At 40.2% G+C, this 23,423-nt stretch overlaps 1 protein-coding gene across 2 annotated transcripts in view; it reads right to left on the minus strand.

Moving 5' to 3' along the window:
* Positions 1 to 4,705: 4,705 nt before the first annotated feature.
* The window catches only part of Agl (amylo-alpha-1, 6-glucosidase, 4-alpha-glucanotransferase), a 93,671-nt gene continuing 74,953 nt past the window's right edge, over positions 4,706 to 23,423 (minus strand). The window contains exons 19-28 of one of the 2 annotated variants that reach the window (XM_059266157.1): positions 23,111 to 23,213; positions 20,387 to 20,612; positions 19,923 to 20,034; positions 16,012 to 16,147; positions 14,207 to 14,319; positions 13,403 to 13,614; positions 11,704 to 11,801; positions 8,052 to 8,139; positions 7,813 to 7,946; positions 4,706 to 6,137 (exon numbers count right to left, since the gene is read on the minus strand). In XM_059266157.1, coding sequence (XP_059122140.1) covers positions 6,020 to 6,137; positions 7,813 to 7,946; positions 8,052 to 8,139; positions 11,704 to 11,801; positions 13,403 to 13,614; positions 14,207 to 14,319; positions 16,012 to 16,147; positions 19,923 to 20,034; positions 20,387 to 20,612; positions 23,111 to 23,213 — 1,340 coding nt within the window. In that variant the 3' untranslated portion in view covers positions 4,706 to 6,019. Of the gene's footprint in view, positions 6,138 to 7,812; positions 7,947 to 8,051; positions 8,140 to 11,703; positions 11,802 to 13,402; positions 13,615 to 14,206; positions 14,320 to 16,007; positions 16,148 to 19,922; positions 20,035 to 20,386; positions 20,613 to 23,110; positions 23,214 to 23,423 lie in introns of those variants that run through there. The other variant, XM_059266158.1, reaches the window with a different exon arrangement.

Below are 23,423 nucleotides of genomic sequence, written 5' to 3' on the forward strand. Positions count from 1 at the left end.
ATTTTGGGACCTGGAAAAACACTTAAGAAAAATAAAGAGCTGCAAGTATGGAACAAGGTTTTGAAAACAGAGTAGGAAATTGGTGAGAGAAGGTGATGGGAAAGGGTGTTAGCAAATATTAAAACAAAGAAACAAACAAAAACCTAGGGGTTGAGGATTTAGTTCAGCTGTAGAGCACTTTCCCAGCAAGCTCAAGGCCCAGGGTTCAGTCATCAGAATGGGATGGGAGTAGGGCAGAGGTTGGGAGTGATGGACAAGAACAGTTAAACAGATGAATCTGTAGGTAGGTGGCTCTAACAAGCAGAATCTAGGAGTAGATGATATGATTAAAGAAAAATTGAATGTCTGTAAAAGAGATCACCACAAATCACAGTCAACTCATGATTCTGGAATATGGTAATTTGGGGGAAGACTGAACACCGTATCTGATGCAGCTGTATGTGATGTGGCTTCAGGACACACACAGGCCCAAGAGGAAACAGGGCAAACTTGCTGACTTACTGAGACTCTAAACTTGCAAAGGATAGACGGGATCACATGGGACCTGATGAAAGAAAATGTAAAAGCCCTGTGAGTTAGACAGCCACTGTTGTAGACTATCATTTTAAGGTGTGTTACTTCTGCTTATGTTGCATTTGTTTATCTCTGTGAAACTGTGATACTGTGCATGTATGCACTTGATGGTCTAATAAAGAGGTGAATGGCCAATAGCAAGGCAGGAGAAACAGGCAGGGCTGGCAGGCAGAAAAGATTGGTAGAAGAAGGAGAGAGAGGAAGGAGAGACAGAAGGACGAGGACTCCAGGGGTCATCCACCCAGCTACACAGCAAGCCACAGAGTAAGAGTAAGATTTACAGAAGTAAGGGAAAGGCCCAGAGGAAAAAGACAGACAGGTTAATTGAAGCTAAGAAAACCTGGTAAGCAACAAGCCAAGCTAAAGCCAGGTATTTATAAGTAAGAATAAGCCCCCATGTGTGATTTACTTGGGAGCTGGGTGGTGGGCCCCCCAAAAGAGCCAAAGAGCAAAAAACAACCAACAACATTTTGGCATACCAACGTGGCACTCAAATTTCTATAGTGTCTGAGAAAGCTTAAAAAAAAAAAAAAAAAAAAAAAAAAAGGCCGGGTGGTGGTGGCGCACGTCTTTAATCCCAGCACTTGGGAGGCAGAGCCAGGCGGATCTTTGTGAGTTCGAGGCCAGCCTGGTCTACAGAGTAAGATCCAGGAAAGGCGCAAAGCTACACAGAGAAACCCTGTCTCGAAAAACCTAAATAAAAAAATAAGATCTCAAAAACAATTAAAAAAAAAAAAAAGATACAGCTCCTTTACAAGTTGGCAAGTTGCTGCAAGCCACAGGAAAATGTAATGGAATTCAGGTACTATCACAAAAGCTACGACTTGGAAACTTCAAGGACTTATCCGAAGGTCAAGCCATGGCTTCAGAAGTCTTGGTGATATTTTAGCTTTTGTAAATATATATATTAGCCGATTCCTGCAATGATTTTCTTGTATGCTATGTATGCTTCCAAGAACTCCTAACAGTGTATTTTACCTGAAATACCTATCAAGCATCCTAGGCCAAACAATCTCCTGAATTAAGGTAAATTAAACTCAGACCTTCCTTTCTTATACAGCCTTAGTGGTATTTATACTAACATTATAGACTCCTAACATTTACCTAACCACCTCTAGAAATGTAGTGTGAGCACATAAATTCCCTTTTCCTGATATATTGATTTGAGCTCTTAGTTGACCTCTTCCTTTACCACTCCCCAATTGGGTTGTAAAAGAAAGCCTGATGGTCACTGCCTAAGGAAAACTCGTCTGTCTTTACGACTCAGTAAGAATTCAAGCCTGGTGACCTTGCTTTATCTAAGAGCAGTGCTATTGCATGGGTATATAACTGTAAACTTCAGAGACTCAGAGGTGATTTTGACTGGAGAACTAGAAGAATGATATGGAAGATGAGGAAGAGCCAGATGGGTAAGAACAAGATGGGTAAGAACGAGATGAGAAAGACCAAGATGGGGCAGAACTAAGATGAGAGAATTAAGATAGAACTTAGAGGGGATAGCAGATAAATGTAGAGAAATCAGGCAAGAAAGGAGCTAGGCATGAGAACAGAACTGAAGCTGTGGAGATAGAATTTTATCCCAGAGGAATAAAGTAGATGGACTAAGAGCTTGGTGTACTTAGATGCATTTCCCGCATATCATTCAAGCTGTTCATAGCTTCTCTTCTGGCCCCCTGGGAAGAAGATTATTAAGGCTGGGCCATAATAATATTTGAAAACAAGCCCTTGAGCAGCTAGTACCTTAAGTAGGAACAAAAAACTAAGTAAAAATGTCTGACATAGTGCAAGCATCAGCATTCTAGAACTCTAGATTGAATGGTTTCTGGTCAGACAAACCTCTGTCTGGACTGCAAGCTTTGGGCTTGACTTTCATGGCCCAAGAATTGGGCAGAGCCAGCCACCAACCTGCAGGCAGAGGTCCACGTAGCTTAGGAGTTTAAAGTTTGTTCATGCGGTCAAAAAGACTAAAAGGTATGTAGTACAAAAAGGTCCAGACAGAAAAACCTCTAAACAGGTTCCCATGTGTTTTACAATATGCGTAGGCTTAAGAAAGAAAAAGGGTATAGTCATAGAAAGAAATGAATAGTTCATGAAATAAAAGAAAGTAAAAGAAAAAAGCCACGTAAGATGGGAAATACACAGGGAGTCTGAATCCTGTATGTTATTGTGTTGATTTTTAATTTTTTGATGGCTGATGGGCAAGAAACAGCTTCTGGCAGACATGGGTTTGTGACCTGGACTGCAAAACTGAACCAACCTAGATACTTTATGGCTGTCTTAACTTTAAAAAAGAAGTCCAAAAAATGCATTTTTCAAATGGAAATAAAAAATACTTTAGAGTTTTGTTCCCACGGGAGATGAGAGGCTGTGGATTCCTTCAGGGTTAATATGGATCAGGTTTGATCAGACAAGACCTCCTGAATCTTGACAGGTGATATCTATCAGCAAAAACTTCCCAGGACTTGGCTATTATCTGAAATTTTCTCTCTGGGACCCTAAAGATACTTCATCTACAGTTAGCAGGAAGTAGTTTAGAGAAAACTATGCACACATTTCCAAGAGTTTGGGAGTGGGTGGTTTTTGGTTATTTAGTGGGTTATGGGTATTTGTTATAATTTAGGGGAATACAGGAATATAGGATAAAAAGACTATTAATAGATAAAAATCTATTAATCTCAGATATTTTGCATTGGCATGGATTTTGGTATATTGATACAGATTTAAGGTGATTTTTGTTACAACACACTGTATATATATTTCTAATTTTGTTTAAAGGATTTGTATATTGATATAAATTTAAAGTTATTTTTGTTACAATATGCTGTATGTATGTTTCTATTGTTTAAAGGACTTTTGTACATTTATATAAAATTAAGGTCATTTTTGTTATTATATATTGTAATATGTTTCTATTCTTATTTAAAGGATTTTTGTATATTGACAAAATTTAGTTACTTTTGTTACAACATATTGTATATACTTTTCTACTCATTTGAAGTATTATACTTATGTAATTCATTTAAAAGTATAAGGTGAAATTCTAGTTTTTGAAAGCTATTATTATAAACTAGGATAATCAAGAAACACAGGTCAGTAGTTAAGTCATTTATAACAATCAAATTTATAGATATGCTAGGTTAAATAGATATATTTTAGATGGTCTTCAAATACTTCAAAGACTTATAGAATATGGCATTTAAAACAATTTGTTAACACATCTGCTCCTGGCAGTACCAATTTAACATCGATTCTCTGAATTCACTACACTGGTGCATGGAGGCTTTAAGTAAGCAAACGCAGCAAGTCTGACTGATCCATTTAGGACAGAATCTCTAATTTAGAAAAATGAAGCAACACTAAGCAAGGCAAAACCAGGCCAGATCAGCTTTGGTTATTAGATGCTGTCCTATGTGTTTATATATTGGTCAGTAATACAACTGAAAGTGAAAATGTCTTTGGCTTTTTTCAGAAAGGAAGTGTTCACATCACACCCATTTACTACTGTATTTGTGAGTTGGTAAAGTGTGGATAAAATTCACTGTATTTAAGATCTATCAAAGGAGTACAGCTGCTAACAGACTTAGGGACACATCAAAAGCTTACTTCACTCCTAATCTTGACATGACAACTTTAATACATCTCCAAACACTCCCACACTCCCGCCTTTCTCTGCTCCTCTCACGTCCTGAATATCCCCGTGCATCCCCATCTCTGGTTATCAATCACTCACTGACCACAGGGAAAAGTAACTGGTAAATGACGGAGGAAAGCAAAGCGAGTCCTTTAGAAAAGATTTTTATTTTGACACACAGACATATAAACATTTGCTCACTAGACAGAGCAGCTGAAGACACAGTAGTAATATTACCACAGGCGACAACACTCATCAAAATGATAGGCTTCATGTCTCCTCAGTCATCTCTGAAAACTCACTAAGATGTCACAGTATACTGGTTAAACGGGTAAATTTACTTGTCATTTAGTACGTAAGATTGATTTGGATTCGTGAAAACCCAAGGCACAGACCGTTTGTGAAATGTAAAATAGAAACAAGCCTTTCTGCAGCATCCTGCAGGAATGAAGGGTTCTACCTACGAGCCCTTTAGTCAAATGGCAATGCCCTTTCACAATCTAAAAGCATCACTTTAACTCCTGTGGCTGGGATAATGTCAGACACCTTCTGAGACTTCCACAGACCATGCAACACACAGCACTGTTCTTTCATTAATAATCCTCAAGAGGAGCACTGTACCTGCTGAAGCATTTTCTGAGGTGGGTCGTGACCCTACTGTAGATAAGCTAATATGGCTATATTTGAAATCCTTCCTCTCTCTCCTCCCCCTTCATACGTCCCCTCCCTTCTCTCTTGATGGCTTTGGGGATAGAATTCCGGGCTCTAACACATGCTAGGTACGCACTCTGCCACTAAGCTTCATCTCTAAGCTTTCTTTCCACTGTAAAATTGTCATAAATATGCCCAGTAATTTCCATTTTGAAAATGTACACTACCTCATAATGGGAAATTGGAATGAGTCATGACTAATTTTACAGCATTGTTTTATGTCCTAATGCTCTGTTTCATATATCCAATTAATCTTTAATGTAAATATGCTATGTTAACTATAGTTGGCATTCATTCTATTGAAAACATAACTTACCAGTGAAAAATAAAGCACATTTTGAAGCTCTGTGTTCCATTTATGAACATAGACTGCAGGAGATTCCTTCCATCCTTCTACACTCATAAAGCATTACTAATGTGCACTGACTGCATTATGCAAGGCATTGAGAATGCTGTACCAAATGGTAGCCAGTAGTGAAACACAGTCTATGGAGAGTGCCCATACACAGCAGGACTTAAGAGCACGTCTCCATTTGTCCACTCCACACTTGTACAAATTGAAGATGATGCACAATTTCTTTTTTCACTCTGAATTGAAGAATTCTTTCTGAACACAATAGCAGTAACCTTCTATAGGAAACAACCATTTTTCTTTGATTCAAATCAAAACAATGTAAAAAAAAAAATAGGCAGGGGATGTAGCTCAGCTGGTAGAGTGCTTGCCTAACAGCATAAGGCCCTGGGTGTCGTCCCCAGTACTGCACACACTGGGTGTGGTGGCACACATGATACTCTTTAAGAAAAGAAAGTCAAAAAGAGAAAAATAAAAGTCACTAATTTTTTGTTTGTTTGTTTTGATTTTTGGTTTTTGGAAACAGGGTTTCTCTGTGTAGCCCTGGCTGTCCTGGATCTCGCTCTGTAGAACAGGCTGACCTTGAACTCACAGAGATCTACCTGCCTCTACCTCCCAAATGTTGGGATTAAAGGCGTGCGCCACCAGCTCCCGGCTATGAGTGAGATTTTTAAAATGAGCTGAGCTTCTATTTCATATGAGATTGCATTTATATCAAGTGTTCACACACTTCCTACATATCTATGAGCCAACTATAAATCATAGATGGTCTCAAGAGCAGTGGCCATAGACCATGCTTGCGTTTCACAGCTGAAAGGACAGTACTGGCCATTCTCATTGGTGAGTTCTGGAAGTCCTTTCCATGGGGATCTGGAAAAAGAAAGAAAAGCATTTTACGAGGTATAATTTAATGCATACAAGAAATATGAGCAAAGTATGCAAGTCCTGATGATTTCTGTCTTTTACTATGGAAGCATCATTCAGAGTCATTTGTTACAAAATAAACAATACTCTAAAGGTATATATACCAAGAATTTATATGTAAATCATCTTTTGATATATTCTATTTTGTGATTTGGTACTAGCAAATACAAATGAATCTTTCATCTTATTATTATTATGTTTTTGTTTTCTGAGCTAGGGTCTTGTGTAACCCTAGTTGGCTCGGAACTTGTTATGTAGCTGAGGCTGGACTTGAAATTGCAGTAATCCTCCTGTTTCTGCCTTCCAAGTGCTAGAACCACAGGTGTGTTTCACTAGGCCCAGCTTCATGATTAAAACTTAGGAAAAAAGCTATCATTCCAGAAAATATATAAATGTAGATATAGATACCTCTCAGGCATAGTTTTAGCCTTTTTTGCGTTTTGAGATAGGGTCTCATGTGGCTCTGAACTCATGATCTTCCTGTTTTGTTTTCCCATGTGCTGAATTTACAGGCAGATGCCCCCAGGCTGGCAATAATTTCAGTCTTTCAGAATAAGTTTATGACTCAAACTGTAAATATGTAAGTGTATTATGTGTGAACTAGATAGAACTAGAAAACTAAATGAGTAATATAGAGACACCAAGAGTTATAATTAGGAAAACTCCAATTAGTTCCTTATTCTACAGGACACCAAGCCAATTGAAGACATACTTATTCTCGAATACTTAGTATACTTAGTACGTTTTGTACAGTAAATACTGACAGCAATCCCATGAGATAAGTGCTGTAACTACTGCCTCATTTGAAGAGAGAAGAGGGATGTACAGAAGTCACATAACTAGTGACAGATCTCAGCACCACCACACAGACTGTTGGTGCATCTGATGCTCTGTAAGGAAGCAGAGGCAGCGTGGCCCTTACACATTTAGTCTACGCAATCAGAAGTAGACACACTAAGGCATGATCTAGATATAGAGTTTTAAGGTAGACTTTGGCTGGGTTTGCACCATCTTAGAAAAATACACAGCATTGACTCTGCTTAATTTATCAATCATCAGGACAAAGAGTATATATAAGAAATACCATTTGAAGCCAGGCGGCGGTGGCGCACGCCTTTAATCCCAGCACTCGGGAGGCAGAGCCAGGTGGATCTTTGTGAGTTCGAGGCCACAAAGACCTTTGTGAGGTCTACAGAGTGAGATCCAGGACAGGCACCAAAACTACAGAGAAACCCTGTCTTGAACCCCCCCCACACACACACACAAAAAACCAACAACAACAACAAAAAATATGAAATAACAGTCAAGAGACCAACTGATACTCTAAGGATAATGAAAACTATTGATGAATCACCTCAAAAGGCCCAACCTGAATACTTCAAGTATTTTTATGTATCTTAATCATATCCAAATTATCAGTTACCTTGACAATTAAAGACTATTCCACAAGTACAGATCATAAAATACAAGATCCTCCGATTAAAACCAAAATACTTAAGGGAGGTAAAAACTACAGGTTGAGTTAAAGTGCAGATGACACAGCCTGAGAAAGGGATTCTGAGGAAAGCTGTTTACAGGTTATCTAACACGCTGACTGGACATTAGTCATGCAATAACTTACCTCTCAAGATGAACATAATGTCTGGAAAGGACATTTTTAACCAAAAATACAGTCTTCACAGCAGTCTCTGGGCCCATCAATTTGGAAAAATACAACTTTGCACGAAGGAAATACCCAATAGGCCACAGCCACTCCTAAAATATGATGTTAAAAAAAAAGGGAAAAAAGAATTATGAGTATCTAAATTTATTTCAAAACCAACTTCAATGGAAAACTGAAAAGAGAAAAGAAGTTCTTACAGGTCCTTGGTGGTAATTGAAACCTTTAGCGAGATTGTAGTTGTCATTGTCTAGGTCATTATCATAAACTCCACAGTAAACCAGATCACTGCAAAATGATCAGAGTCTGAGGTCAGCAACGGTCAGGCATCAGAGGAGGTATCAGAATTTCAACAGGCAAAGGCAAGGACAATCATCATCTTCCCTCTCAATCTACGGAGCTTGCTCGCTCAGCTTACATAACATAAAATTAGTATATACTGAGTACAGAGAGCTTCAATAATGTGTTCAGGAAAGGTTAACCAAAAAGTCAAGTGTCCTTATGTTTTCCTTCATATTTAGAGCCCAGATATTAATTTATATACAGTTGTTGGTTATGATACTAGAGGAAGGAGTATGAAAAAGGAAAAACGGAAGGAAAGAAAAAGACTAACAGGTGGTCAGGGAAATGGGAGAGGAGGATTCACAGAAATATGCAGGAAAAATGCCATAATCACACCTATTAATTTGTATGCTAATTTAAAAAATAATAAAAAATATTGAGGCATCTTGTCTTCAAGGAGCTAATGTATAGTTTAACCATTTCACTAGGCTTTTAATATGTGTATCACACTGGGCAGTGGTGGTGCACACCTTTAATCCCAGCACTTGGGAGGCAGAGGCAGGCAGATGTGTGTACCATTTAAAATGTCCATACAGTTATTTGAATCAGTAAAACATTAAAGATAAGGTTTCACTGATTATAGAGCAGAAAGCCATTTATTTATTTATGTAAATCATTTATCTTGTGATACCTATTGATCAAACCTAGCGTCTTATCTGTGCTAGACAAACATCCTACCACTTAGCTACATCCTTAGTCCATGCAAGGGTCTATTTTATTAAAAACTAAAATCAGCATACTGTCGGATTATAAATAACAATCAAATATACATACTGCTGTAAGATATAGAATTTGTAACATAGTTATACACTGAACAATGTTACAAACACTGCCAACAGATGAGTTATGCATATTGAGATTTAATTAAATTGTTACTTTTAAAGTCATGTTTAGTGATCCAAAATGTCCACATGTGCTTTTACCATAACCCTTAGTTCTGATCAGCAGGTTTTCTGTTTGTTTTTTGGGAACAGGAGTTTGAAACAGGGTCTCACTGTGTGACCTTGGTATACCTGGAACTTTCTCAATAGATCAAGCTGGCTTTGAACTTACAGAAATCTTCCTGTGTGTACGCCTGACCAGTTTTTAATCTGCTCTGAATATGTAAGCATACAGAAAATGAAAAGTATTTGCATATTAAATTTTGCACATAAAGGATGAAATCAAGCCAAGCATGGTGGAACTTGGGAGGTTAAGATAGGAGGATCGGTAGTTCAAGGTCGGCTTCAGCTGTGTAAGATTCTGTCTCAAAAAACAAAAAGACCTTGGTGTGGTGGTACACACACACACAAAACACCCATATACATAAAAGAAACAAAAACAAACCCCCCAAACCCAGAAAGGCCATTAGAAATTTAATTTATAAAAGTAAAGACATTTGCATATGCAAACTGTAAACTAAAAACAAAGCTATTTACTGATTTAAGTAAAAAGAGTAGTGTAGTTACACAGAAAGACTGCTGGTAAAGAACACAGTTAAGCTTTCTTCTATCATCACTACAAGTGACTAGACAGTTGCACATTATTTAGCAGTATGGAAGGAACTATCAACAAAACCAAACCCAGATACTGTCGCTGAGTGCCTGGAGAGATGGCTCAGCAGCTAAGAATGCTTGTTGTTCTTGAAGAGGACCTGGGTTCAACTCCAGCACTCACATGGTGGTTCACAACTATCTGTAACTCCAGTTCCAGGGAATTCCATGCCCTCTTATGGCCTCCAAGGTCACCAAACATGCATGTGGCACACAGACATATATAAAGGCAAAACACTCATACACATTAAAAAAAGAAAAAAAAAAGATGGCCTTTAATTGCAGGGTGTGGTGCTGGGGTCTTAGCCCAGGGTCTTGTGTGACGTAGGCATGTGCTCTACCATTGAGCTCCATTCTCCCAACAGCTCTCCCCAGCCCTAAGACAGGCTCTCCTGTGGCCAGGCTGGTCTCCACCTGGTTACACAGTGGAAGATGACTGTGAACTCCCAATGGTCCTGGGTACAGGTAAGCATCATCATGCTGGGTTTAAGAGCTATTTTTTTTTTTTTTTTTTTTTTTTTTTGGTTTTTCGAGACAGGGTTTCTCTGTGTAGCTTTGTGCCTTTCCTGGAACTCACTAGGCAGCCCAGGCTGGCCTCAAACTCACAGAGATCCGCCTGGCTCTGCCTCCCGAGTGCTAGGATTAAAGGCACGCGCCACCACCGCCCGGCTTCAAGAGCTATTTTTAAAATCATTTATTTTTGTTGTCTTGGGAATTGAACTCGTGAAACTTTTTTTTTGACAGTGGTGCTGGGAACTGAATCCAGGGTCCCTCCCACACACTAGGCTAATGTCCACCAGTGAGCTACATCCCTAGGAAGATTTTTTTTTTCTCTTTGTTTCTTCTTTCTAGACAAACTTGCTTTTAGACAAACTTAGGTAGCTGGAACTCATGTGGCCCAAGCTGGCCTGGATTAATCAGCAACCCCTCTTGTTAAGTTTCCAGGTGCTGGTGTCATTGTACTGAACCTCCATACTCAGTTTTGTTTCTTGAGACAGGGCCTGGCTAGCAGTCCAGATTGACTCTGAACTTGTGATCACCTTATTCAGACTCCCCAGTGCTAAGACTCAGATGTGAGGCACCAAGCCTGAGTCTTCTGCAATACCACCACCTCCTCCCCAGGCCAGAAGAGGGCATCAGACTCCCCTGAGCCTGGAGTTACAGACTGTTGTGAGTCACCATGTGGGTGCTGGGAATTTCTCCTGGATTTGTGATTATATGGACACAAACTGCACAAAAATGAGTAGAAATGACTTGAGTAATAGACAAGAGGGGAATGATGCTTGGTTCTTGGATAAAGGGATTCAAAGTAACTTCTTTTTCTTTATTCATTGTTGGTACTTTTTAACATTTACAACAATCATGTATTACTTTTACAGTCAGAAAAGAAAAACTATTCATGACATTACTTTTATACATTTAAACTTTGTAAGTTAATTAGTGAATATAGGAGAAACCAGAGGCACGTTTAATACACACAACAAAGGGGCAGATGTTTTCAAAAGTTTGTGCTGTGGATATCGTTCTGTATAAATAAAACACTGATTGGCCAGTGGCCAGGCAGGAAGTATAGGCGGGACAAGGAGAGAGGAGAATTCTGGGAAGTGGAAGGCTGAGTCAGGGAGACACTGCCAGCCACCACCATGACAAGCAGCATGTGAAGATGCCGGTAAGCCACGAGCCACGTGGCAAGGTATAGATTTATAGAAATGGGTTAATTTAAGATATAAGAACAGTTAGCAAGAAGCCTGCCACGGCCATACAGTTTGTAAATAATATAAGCGTCTGTGCGTTTATTTTATAAGTGGGCTGTTGGACTGCCGGGGTTTGGCAGGACCCAGAGAGAAAACTCCAGCTACAAGTTTAAGTGCGTTTTTTGAGAAGTTATTTGTAAATAAGTATAGAATGGTTAACATTAAAATCTATGTGGATTAAACACAATATCAACAGCCTTCTTAATACTTATATTCCAACTTACTCTGGATCTAAAGTTTTCATGCCAAGGGGACCAAGCAATTTTTTTTCTGCAATTTCCAAAGCCTTCCAAGCTTTTTCAGCAGTAAAGAGCTCAGGGGCCTGATAAAGGTAAAACAAACAAACAAACAAATAAAACAAGCATTTTAACATCACAGAAAATTAGTTCTTACCTATATAAGTTAACTATAAACTTTGAAAAGAAAAAATTTAAGAATTGGTGTGGGTCAGAATTTGAGAATGGATACCAGACAAATCTAATCCTCCAAGGCTGAATCCATATCGCCTTTCTCAGCCCCAGGAGCTGGGAAAGCTCACAGAGTGACCATTCCCTTGGGGCACTGCAAGAAGGAGTACCAGATCCCAAAGGTAACCATAGCTACCATAAAGGCAGAGATCGCCTCAACCCATCACTTTATTTGCAGAAGCCCCCTTTAAGAGTACTTGAACTGTTGGGCAATAGTGGCACTCACCTTTAATCCCAGCACTCAGGAGGCGGAGGCAGGCAAATCTCTGTGAGTTTGAGGCCAGCCTGGTTTACAAAGTAAGTTCCAGGACAGCCAGGGCTGTTCCACAGAGAAACCCTGTCTCTAAAAACAAAAACAAAAACAAAACAAAAGTACTTGAACCTCTCCCCTCTCTTTTTAGCCATAATAATTCAGAAGATCTTGTACTCCAACAGTGTAAGTACTTTCTTATGATATGTGGAAGGGGAAAAAATATGCATCCACTTTAATAGTGAAATGAAGTGAAAAATGAACCAAACCAAAGCCACCTCTGTGCAAGTTTACACTGCCATACCACTATAATCAGTAATATTCCACTTAGTAATCTTTTTCACAGTCAAATACCTAGGGAGGCACGGATAAACACAAAGCTTTCCTAGTCCACTGCCCTTAAGGCTTTCTTTTTAGACTGAGATTTAACAACAAAAGAGAATCAAGAATTCTTAGCTAGATGGCTGGAGAGATGGCCCAGTGGTTAAGAGCACTGGCTGCCCTTCCAGAGGACACATGTTTGATTCCCAGCATACACATGGTAACTCACAACTGTTTAACTCCAGGCTTAGGGGATCTGATGCCCTCTTCTGGCCTCTTGGGGTATTGCATATACATGGTGCACAAATTTACTGCAGGTAAAACACACACCCCAAAATAGTAAAATAGTTAAATAAATTTTTATAATAAGTAATACTATATAATACCAAGTAAATAAATACAGTAATATAAAACATTCTTACCCAAATAGAACTAATTAGAGGACAACGCAAAGGAGACAGAATGTGACTATAAGTGGCCCGTGCAGAACTTTCTAACTGGTGCACCGGGAAGCTGTTTGTGGCACCAGCTTGTGCAATACAGATGCTCACAGCTTTTAGGAGGAAAGGGCAAGGGCTGAGGCTACCTGAAGCCGCTGATCTGGCCGAAGCAGCCTAACCATTCAGCCCTGGTGTGCCACAGGACACGAACTGTGGTACACAGAAACACTGGGAAGTGTTTTGTTTCTCATCATCTACTGTTTTCTGTTTTTGACACTAAATGTTACAGATCAGAGGTGATATGCATAACTAACTCCTGAAACTATATAAAATTATCCAGAAAGCAGTACTTTTTATGGTGAAGTGGAGCTTAATGGAAGGGAAAACAGTCCCTTAGTAAAGGTGTCAGGATGCTTCTGAAGTTTGAGAGTAATACATCACCTACCACGACCATTGCTATGGTAAAATTAGGCCTGAGCTGATAGTCACACCAAGGACTTGATGCTCCATAGCTGTCCTTGTAGATGCCACGTTTGTGAACCAGATTCGGATGCTTCTCATTAGGGTCTGAAGGGTCTTCAGAAACATGAAACAGCTTTTCAAAGCTGTTCTGTATTTTTCTGTTCCACTCATCATATGAGACTGTTACAATTTTTCCTGAAAAGCAGTAAGACATGGCAGTTGTAGACATTCAGTTCATCTCAAATATCTGCTATTGCCCAAACTCATAGTTAGCTTACTTATGAAACAAATCATGTATGTGGCTACTCTGGAGGGAGATATGCTATAGATTCAAAGACTGGGCACCTCTCCTAAAAATATATATATAAAATGGCTCAGGAATAACTTCATATTCATGACATGTGGAACAACATTTCACATACATTGAATCAAAAACACAATTAACTTTACCTACTTCTTTTTACTTTTTAGAAAGTTTAATGTTGTATGGGTAGCTCAGACATTATTTCTATTGCAAAGAAATTGTTCCAGAAAGAGATGTAAAAATTTCCAGACTGTTCACAGGCTGTAACTTGCTCACCAAGTGAGGGAAAGGGAAAGTGCAACAGGGCAAGCACCCTGCCGCCTTCGTCCCAGGTCAGTGGGGCTCTAGTGACCAGCGTGGTTATAATTTCCACATTGGTAAATTAATGATTTTTCTTTCTTCTTAAAATTTTGCATCTTCAATCCAGTGATGGAAACAAAGGTCAATACCTTGTACAGTTCCTTGTAAAACAGAACAGCTTACCATGTCTTCTCACTCTCACTTCATTATAAGGGAAAATATTTCTCCTGGACAATTCCAGCAACCAGCGAACAGCAGATTTACACATGCCCACGATTTCCACAGCAGACCCGTCTCTGAAATGAAAAAGACTTATTCTCTATGTTGAAGTTATTTAACCATTATTTAAAGGGGCATTCAGTAAGTAATTTTGGATTGGGGATGTAGCTTAGTGGTAGAATGCTTGTCTAGCAGTAAGGAAGTCTCTGGGGACAACATAGAACCAAACCCAACCCAACCAAACCCAACCCAACCCAACCAAACCACCACCATAAATGTTGGTGAATAGTATAACCAATGCATCATACAAGCAACCATCTGTCCCCACATCTTCACTGTATAAGTAACATGTATTATATCACATACGAAATCTCTTCCCTTACTACTATAGTACTGCTTATGTTCCTAACATTTTAAAAGAGACATTTATATTTTTATTTTGCGTCTATATGTGTCTCTATGGGTATGTGCTACATGTATGGGTGCCCCGAGAGTCCATGAGTGTTGGATCTCCTGGACCTGCTGTTACATTTGGTTGTGAGCCTCTTGTCATGAGTGCTAGGAAATGAGCTTGCAGAACAGCAGCAAGCTCTCTACAGAGCTTAGCATCTCTCCATCCCCTCCTAACATACATGCATATACATAAAACGTATTTATTTATTTTTGAGACAGGGTCTTTTTATTTAGTCTGGCTGATCTGTTTGAAGATAAAAATCTTTACTATGAAGATAGCTTCTGGGCTGGAGAGATGGCTCATCTATTATGAGCAAATACTGCTCTTTCAAACAACTGTGGTTCAGTTCTCAGCACCCACAGTGGGCAGCTCACAAGTGCCTGTAATTCCAGTTCAGGAGAATCTGATGCTCTCTTCTGGCTTCAAGTAGAAAATAGTTTCTGAGCTTCATTCAGTATCTAGAACTTCTGATAGGTGTTCACAACTTCTGAAACTATAATACTGAAAACCTCTTAAATAACAAAGTTAGAGATAAAAGGTTCTGAAGATAAAAATTTTCTTTTCTGAGACAGGATTTCTTTTTGTAACCACCTTAGCTGTCCTGGAACTCATTCTGGAGACTAGGCTGGCCTCGAACTCACACAGATCCACCTGCCTCTGCCTCCCAAGTGCTAGGATTAAAGGTGTGTGCCACCACTGTCCAGCTAAAAAATATTTTTAAAAGATCAATTTCAACTAGATGTTTTCTATACTTGTAAAGATAGGTAGGAGTAATAGAATCTTTACATTGTACAAAGTTCAGATTAAGAAATGTCTTAACCAGGGATGGAGAGATGGCTTAGCAGGTAAAGGCCCTTGCTGCCAAGTCTGATGACCTGAGAACCACATGGTGGGGTGAGAGAACTGACTCCTCCTACAAGTTGTCCTCTGACCTCTTCATGTGGCATATACACAACCCCACCCCCACACACCCCACAGATAATTGTAACAATTTTTTTTTTTAATTTTAAAGAAAATGTTTTAACCACTGGGATAATGAATTATAAAATGTTTGAGATTCTTGTAGAGAGGTACAAACCCCCTGAGGTTTCCTGGATGAGAACAGATCACTTTCCTTGAGGAGTTAGAACAAGAGGGCTGTTAATCAGTATGGGGGGCGGGGAAGGAAGGGCTGAGTGGAGGAGGAAGGATGACAGATCTGGACTGTTTACTGTGCAGATCACGGTTAGCAGAACAAAAGACTCCATGAGTAAATATGTTTGGAAAAGGAGCTGGTCCATTACAAGAGCATCATTAGCATCATAAAATGAACTACCTTGGGGTGGCTGGGATTCCTCTGTTTCTAGCTCGGTCACTTTCTCCCATTTTATCCATCCATGTGCCACAGTTGAAACGATTTCCTCCATAGACAAATCCCGTTTCCTCATCAACCCCTGCAGTTATATTGAAACCTAAAAAGGCAAAATAAGCCACTTATAAAACAGGCATGGCGGCATAGGTCTGCAATCCGAGCACTCAGGAGGCGGAGGCAGGGGTGTCAGAACACGGTCAGAGGAATGACGTGTGGCGAACAACGCCTCGGGGAACCGTGAGAGAGGCTCCAGGAGAAAGGCGGAGGGCCTTTTACCTTGTTCCCTGGGTTGTTCTTGGATGTGATTTCATGCTTCCTGTGACAAACATTTACATTGCTTTCCTAGATACAGTCTGTCGTATGTGCCAGCCAATTGTGTTTAAACTGGTCTGTCCTGAGAAAGCCCTGGGAAAGGGCTGCTCTGTTCATATTTAGTATGAGCTTATTGACGTTTATTTACATGTTATTCTGAACTCAAACAACCTTCCTTGGATCATTGCTTTGATACATTTGTGTATAAAAGCACACAGAAACGGAAATAAGGTTGTCTACAGCGTTAGCCTGTAGTCCGCCCCATTCTTTCAGGTCCTCAGATCCCAGCTCCAATAGAGGAGACGTGCACAGGTCGACGGAAGTCGACACAGGAGGGTCACACCTGAGTCTGAAGCTGGCTGACACAGTGAGCCTGAAGCTAGGTAAGCCTACCTACATAGTGAGACTCCCTTTAAAACAACAACAAAGAACTAAAAATCATTACGTTTTATGATAGTAAATACACACACATTTCATTTCTCTTTCAAAAAACACGTGTGTACATGGAACTGCATATCATGATGTTCATTCTAAAGCACTGCTTACATTAGCAAAATCATAGGTCACCAAGCCGGGCGGTGGTGGCGCACGCCTTTAATCCCAGCACTCGGGAGGCAGAGCCAGGCAGATCTCTGTGAGTTCGAGGCCAGCCTGGGCTACCAAGTGAGTTCCAGGAAAAGGCGCAAAGCTACACAGAAAAACCCTGTCTCGAAAAAACAAAAAAACAAACAAACAAACAAAAAAATCATAGGTCACCACTTAGTAAAGGAATGGCTTAATGTGTGTACACTAGGAAATGCTCTGTCCTTTAAATTAACAAACTGGATGCATATGGAACAAACTGATCAGTTCCTAAGACAAAATGGTTTAGTAAGAAGTTACAAAAGGTTACATATAAAAAATCTTTTTTAAAGCTGGGCCTTTAATCTCAGCACTGGGGAGGCAGAGGCAGGTATATCTCTGTGAATTTGAGGCCAGTCTGGTCTACACAGTGAGTTTCAGGACAGCCAGGGCTACATAATGAAACTCTGTCCCAAAAAGAAACAATCAGTCAAACAAACAAGCAAAACCTAAAACTAAACCAAACAACAACAACAAAACAAAAAAGAAAATAGAGTAAAATATTAATATATTTCATTTCAATGCCAGATTCAAAGGAAAAAATTATTTTGCTTACTTAAAGTTGAAATGTTTAACAACAACAACAACAACAACAATAACAAAACCCTAAAATGTCTCAGAGATACCATGAAAATGTTCTTTGGATCCTAAACCTATTTTCACTGACTTCTCTTAGTGAAAGATAAGAATGTATCAGTGATTCTTAACAGTTAACTTAGGTAAACATTTGTGTATTACTACTATACATAATAAATCATCATGAGTTTGAGGCTAGCCTGGTCTACATAGCAAGTTCTAGGCTAGCTAAGGCATCATAGCAAGATCCTGTCTTGGTGAGTCAAAAGTTACATACTGAATATTCAATTTATATAATATTTTCAAAGCCAGGTATATGGCCCAGACTTTTAATCCCAGCACTCAGGAGGTTGAGGCAGACAATCACTGTGAGTTCAAGACTAGCCTGGACTACATGTGAGTCCCAGGACACCCAGAGCTACATAGAGAGATCAGTCTCGAAACAAACAAACAATGAGTTTATAAATATGTTCAAAATAATGACAGTGTAGGGAGGCAGAGATTAGTAGAGAGACATGGGTGGAGCTGGAGTGGGTATGTGGGATGCAGAAAAATGTGTGTGGTGATGGACTAGGTCTACATCTTTATATGGTGGTGGTTTCATGAATCCCCACCCCCAGGAGTTAATGTGAGAAGAGGTGGAAAATGAGTGGGGTCTACAGTCTAGCCTGCAGCATCATACTGCACTTCTTAGTTCTGAGATTTTACTTCAGTTACATTAAGACACCCTAACTTGAGGAAGGGTTTGCTGTATCCTATGTATCACTTTTACAACTTTTTATGGATCTGTAATTCTTTTTAAATTATAATTAAAAACTCACATAAATCATATTTGTAAGACTAAAGTAAATATACACCAGAGTCGTCAAAACCATTCCCAAAGTGAGTAGGAGTGAGGGGAAATGAGATCATCAGCCTGGTACTGGCTGGCCTTGGGCTAAGTGAGTTAGGAGCTGTAACTACTTTAACTTGATGTACAGACACAGCACTGCAGAGGTGCTGAGGCCAGCCTGGTCTACAGAGGCAAACATGGCTGACATCCTTCCTCTGCCCCCAGCAGCTCTGGGAAGCCAACTTTCCAGTCCTCTCATTTCATAAAAAATGGAGGTAATGTAACGTATTCTTTTAGTTAAAAACAAATTCTTTCTGTGTCTCTCTGTGTAGAGTGCATGCATGTGTTCCCATGTGTGTGCTGGTGAACACACACACATGTGCAAGTGTGTGTAGGCCCAAGTGTGTGTAGTTGATGTCAAATCCTCCTTGCTCCCCCTTCTACCTTTGTACAGTCAGGGTCTCTCAAGCAGACCAAGCTCCCAGGATGCTATGCTGGTCTCACGAGCTGCCTTACTTGTTTAGAGACACCATGCCTCTGCCTTTGGAGGCTATATTACCATCAGGCTCACCCGGCATTCACATAGGTTCTGGAGATCTGAAGTCCAAGTCTCTCACTTGTTCTCCATGCACTTCAACTGCTGAGCCCTCCCTCAAGCCCAGTGTAATTTACTCTTAATGTCTTCAGGAGTTAAGGACTGACATTGGTAAAGACATCATCATAATACCTGACACGTAATACTCAATTCACAGGATTATCATTTTTTTCTTCCTTCTTATGTTTGTTTATTTATTTATTTATTTAGTTTTGTGACAAGGTTTCTCTGTTCAGCCCAGGCTGATCTGGAACTCACTCTGTAGCTCTGTCTTCTGAGCTGGGATTAGAGACATTCCTCACCATACTGGGCTTCCTGTTTATGTTTTTGAGACAAGGTTTCACTATGCAGCCCAGGTTAGCCTTGAACTCATGACAGTCATGTCTCAACCTTCTGAGTGCTGGATTACAGGCATGTGCCACCATAACTGGCAGAAAAAGTAATCCTAACATTGTGATTATAAATTGTAACACCAGGGGCTAGAGAGATGGTTCAGCAGTTAAGAATACCTGTCGCTCTTGTGGAGGACCCAGACTCCATTCCAATTGGTTCAAAACCATCCCTTCTCCAGTTCCAGGGGCTCTGAGGCTCTCTTCTGACCTCTAGATACTTGCAGGTAAAAAACTCTCTCTCTCTCTTTCTCTCTCTCTCTCTCTCTCTCTCTCTCTCTCTCTCTCTCTCTCTCTCTCTCACACACACACACACACACACACACACACACACATAAAATAAATTATAATGCCAATATTATCTTGAAAATTGCCTGACAAAAGATGCAAACTTTTATCTTTTCTTTAGCAACACAGGCTGGAGAGATCAGGAACAGTGTCTGCCTTTCTTAGGCAAAGTTTCAGGTTTTGCACACAAGTATTTGTAAAGCAACTGCAAGGTTTAATTGGACGGCACCAGTAAGTCTTAACCATGGCTTTGATTACATACCCTCATCTTTCATGTTCCGGTCTATCTGTGGACCAGCATTCCTCTCTCGGAACTGAATGCCCTGCATGTGCCTTTGCATAGCTTCCTGTATTACTTCAAACAATGGTTGATCCTGTTGGAGACAGCAAGAATGCTTCCTCTGTTAGAAATGGATTACATTCTTATTTTCCCCTAAATCCCTCAACTCTAGTAATAGATAGATTACTGGTTATATACTTTCCTAGAGGAGGAAGTAAGGAATGGGGTGGGGCTGGGAAAAGCAGCAGCTCCCATGCTCCCACGCTGTGTGTGTTTCACCAAGGAGCAAGTCTTACCTCGGTGACTTCTCACAGTGTCAACACTAAATAAAGACTAATACTGAATTCTTCTTGATATTTGCATTCTTATGACTTGGATTCTTAATATTTTACATTAAAAAATAAAGTTACATTTCATTAAAGACTACATTAAGAAGTGATCTTTACCAGTGTCCCAGCAGGCAAAGGTGCAGAATCGTCCGTTGGATACATTCTGGAAACTGGGCATTTGAGGATGTCTAGACCGTTTGGAACCATATTACAATAGTCCTGAATACACTGTAGCCACCACCACACGGCATCCCGACAGTTGTACCTGGCATAGGTTCCTTCACCCAGAAGGTTAGGAATAAGACCGTGCCTCAGGGTACCAGCAAAGGCTAAAATAATATTCCTAAAACAACAGAAATAAATGGATCATTTCTATGAAAACACTTATGAAATTGAAGGGAAAAAAAAAGGTTACTTTTTGTAGGGGTCTGGGAGATGCCCCAGCTCTCAGCCTAGCTTTTCTCTCTGGTAATCTGGGGAACTTTCCCTTTCTTTAACAAGTTTTTCATCTTTGGAGTCAGGTTCCCAGTTGGGATTTACAAGGACTGCCATAGCTTTAACTTCTATTTTCAAAAAGATGTATTTATTTTGTTATCTGTGTATTGGTGTTTGCCTGTATGTACATATGTGTACCACATACGTATGGAGCCCACAGAGTGAGACGTGTGCTGGATCCCCTGGAACTGGAGTTACAGATGGTTGGGAGCTGCCATGTGGGTGCTGGGACTGAACTCTTCAAGAGCCGTGAGTGCCGTTAGCCACTGGGCCATCTCTCCAGCCCCTAAGTTCTGTTTTTAAATCTGTTATTTTCATATAGAAGTAATCCTCTAATTACTTTATTACTTTAAACAGTAGATATCAGGAACAAAGTAATTATGTAAGAAAACAAATGAACAGAAACTGGCCTTAAAAACTATAATTCATCCCAGTACACAGAAGGCAGACGTAGGAAGATCTCTGAATCCCAGGACAGCTGGCCTACATACTGAGTTATAGGCTGTTAGGGCTACATGGTAAGAGCCTGTTTTAAAACAAAGAAACAAATAAAACAAAACCCCGAAACAACAACAGCAAAAGTCAACTATAACTCACATTAATAGCTGAAAAATGAGAGTTTATTTTCTTAGGTATTATTTCAGTACAAACGAGAACTGAGCTTGTAAGATGGAATTTCACTCAGGAAGAGCTTGTATCTAGCCTGTGAGGTCTAACTAGCAAAGGTAACTGGAGAAGGCTAGGCCTTATTATGTCTCAGTTTAACACTTATCCCCCCGCCCCCTCTCTTTTGTTTTTTGTTTTCTGAGACAGGTTTCCCTGTGTAGCCCTGGCTGTCCTGAACTTACTCTGTAGCCCAGGCTGGCCTCTGTCTTGAGTGCTGGGATTAAAGGATGTCCCACCACTCCCTGACTAACACTTATCTTTTAATAGAGCCATAGGAAGCCTTTATTCTAGTTTTGTTTATAGCCACACAAAACGTGATGGACCACAGTATGACAATGTGGGATCTAGATGGCTGAATGTAAAATGAAGAGACAGAAATTTGTAACAGCACACAGAAGTGAAAACTGATGATGGGGACCATTATAGCAATGATGGAGCATTTCCCATGTGGCAGAGAGCCTTTTGGGTAATTTAACTGCATGAGTCATCTAATGCAGGAGGTGAGTACTCTGACCAGCCCAAAGAAAGCATGAAGGGAGGATGCCATTTGTCGGTGGTCTAAACCAGCATTAGGGGCTCACCACACCACAGGCAAAGGTCTTTGCCACTGTATGTTGCTGAATCCTGAATCTTTATACCCGACTCTTAAACCATGGACGTAGGGGATCTGACAGGCAAGCAAACCGCCCTCCAGAGTACATTTCCAGACGTTTTACTATTTTTTGTGTGTGCTGTTCTGCCTGTGTCTATGTCAGTCTGTCTGGAGTGGTGCTGGCTGAGGCAGAGGGTGTCACATCCCCTGGAAATGGAGTTACAGACTGTTTGCCAAGAATGCCATGTGTTTGCTAAGAATCAAACATTGGTCCTCTGGAAGAGCAGCCAGCTCTTAAGTACTGAACCATCTCTCCAGTTCCCGAGATTTTCAAAAGTATTATTATTATTATTATTATTATTATTATTATTATTATTGTGGGTGTGTGCGTGTTTGTGTGCATATGTGTGCCACAGTATATGTGTTGAGGTCTGAGGACAACTTTGTGAAGTCATTAACCTTTATGTGGGTATTATAACTATTTGTATATTTATTCTTTTCTTTTTCTTTTTTTTTGAGACAAGATATGTAACCATGACTGTCCTGGAACTCACTTTGTAGACCAGGCTGGCCTCAAACTCACACAGATCCACCTGCCTCTGCCTCTGGAGTGCTGGGATTAAAGGTATGCATCACCATGCCCAGCTAACAATACTCTTTACGAAGGCAGAAAATGGTTCTAAAAATTTTTTTAGATAAATTCAGAAATACTGAAGATGATCTGACCTATCGTGGAACCTAGTAACTTCAAAGTTGTTTTCATTTGAAATTCTCTAAACCTATTAAACGAGCAAATGAAAATGAAAACTTTAGAACCCGGAGCCGTAAGACGGCTCCGTGGGTAAAGGTGCTTGCTCCCAAGCCTAAGGCTGAACTGGGTTTCTGGAACCCACGTGGTGGAAGGAGAGGAAAACCCCAGCTGTCTTCTGACTCCACATGTGCACCATGGCATGCCTGTGCTCCCCGACACAAACACAAACCAAATAAAAAACACCTCAGGAAATCGTACTTTGCAAATGTTGACAAGAGATGGGAGTGAGGGAACACGGAGCTGCAGATTGGCCTGGCAGCTCTGCAGAGCCTCTTACCGGGCTTCTATGTAGCGTCCGGTAAGCAGCAGCATCCCTCGGAATGAGATGAAAGTGTCCCTCCCCCAGCAGCGGAAAAGACCGGAAGAGAAGTGAGGCAAGCCTGGCAAAAGACAGCAGAGTCACGTGTCAATCATAACATTATGTTCGATCCCATGAACTCCAGCGCCACACGCTTTAGGTTTGGACTAATGGGCAAATTAGAAGGAGCCTGCAAACCTTCCAAAATCCTCTACAGCAAAATATGTCTGCACTTCACATCAGCCTTTATGGGATGAGGCTCTAAGGTCCTATCTGACTCTGAAAGGCATCT

Source organism: Peromyscus eremicus, chromosome 6 (assembly GCF_949786415.1).
Source record: "Peromyscus eremicus chromosome 6, PerEre_H2_v1, whole genome shotgun sequence".
NCBI classification, from domain to species: Eukaryota; Metazoa; Chordata; class Mammalia; order Rodentia; family Cricetidae; genus Peromyscus; species Peromyscus eremicus.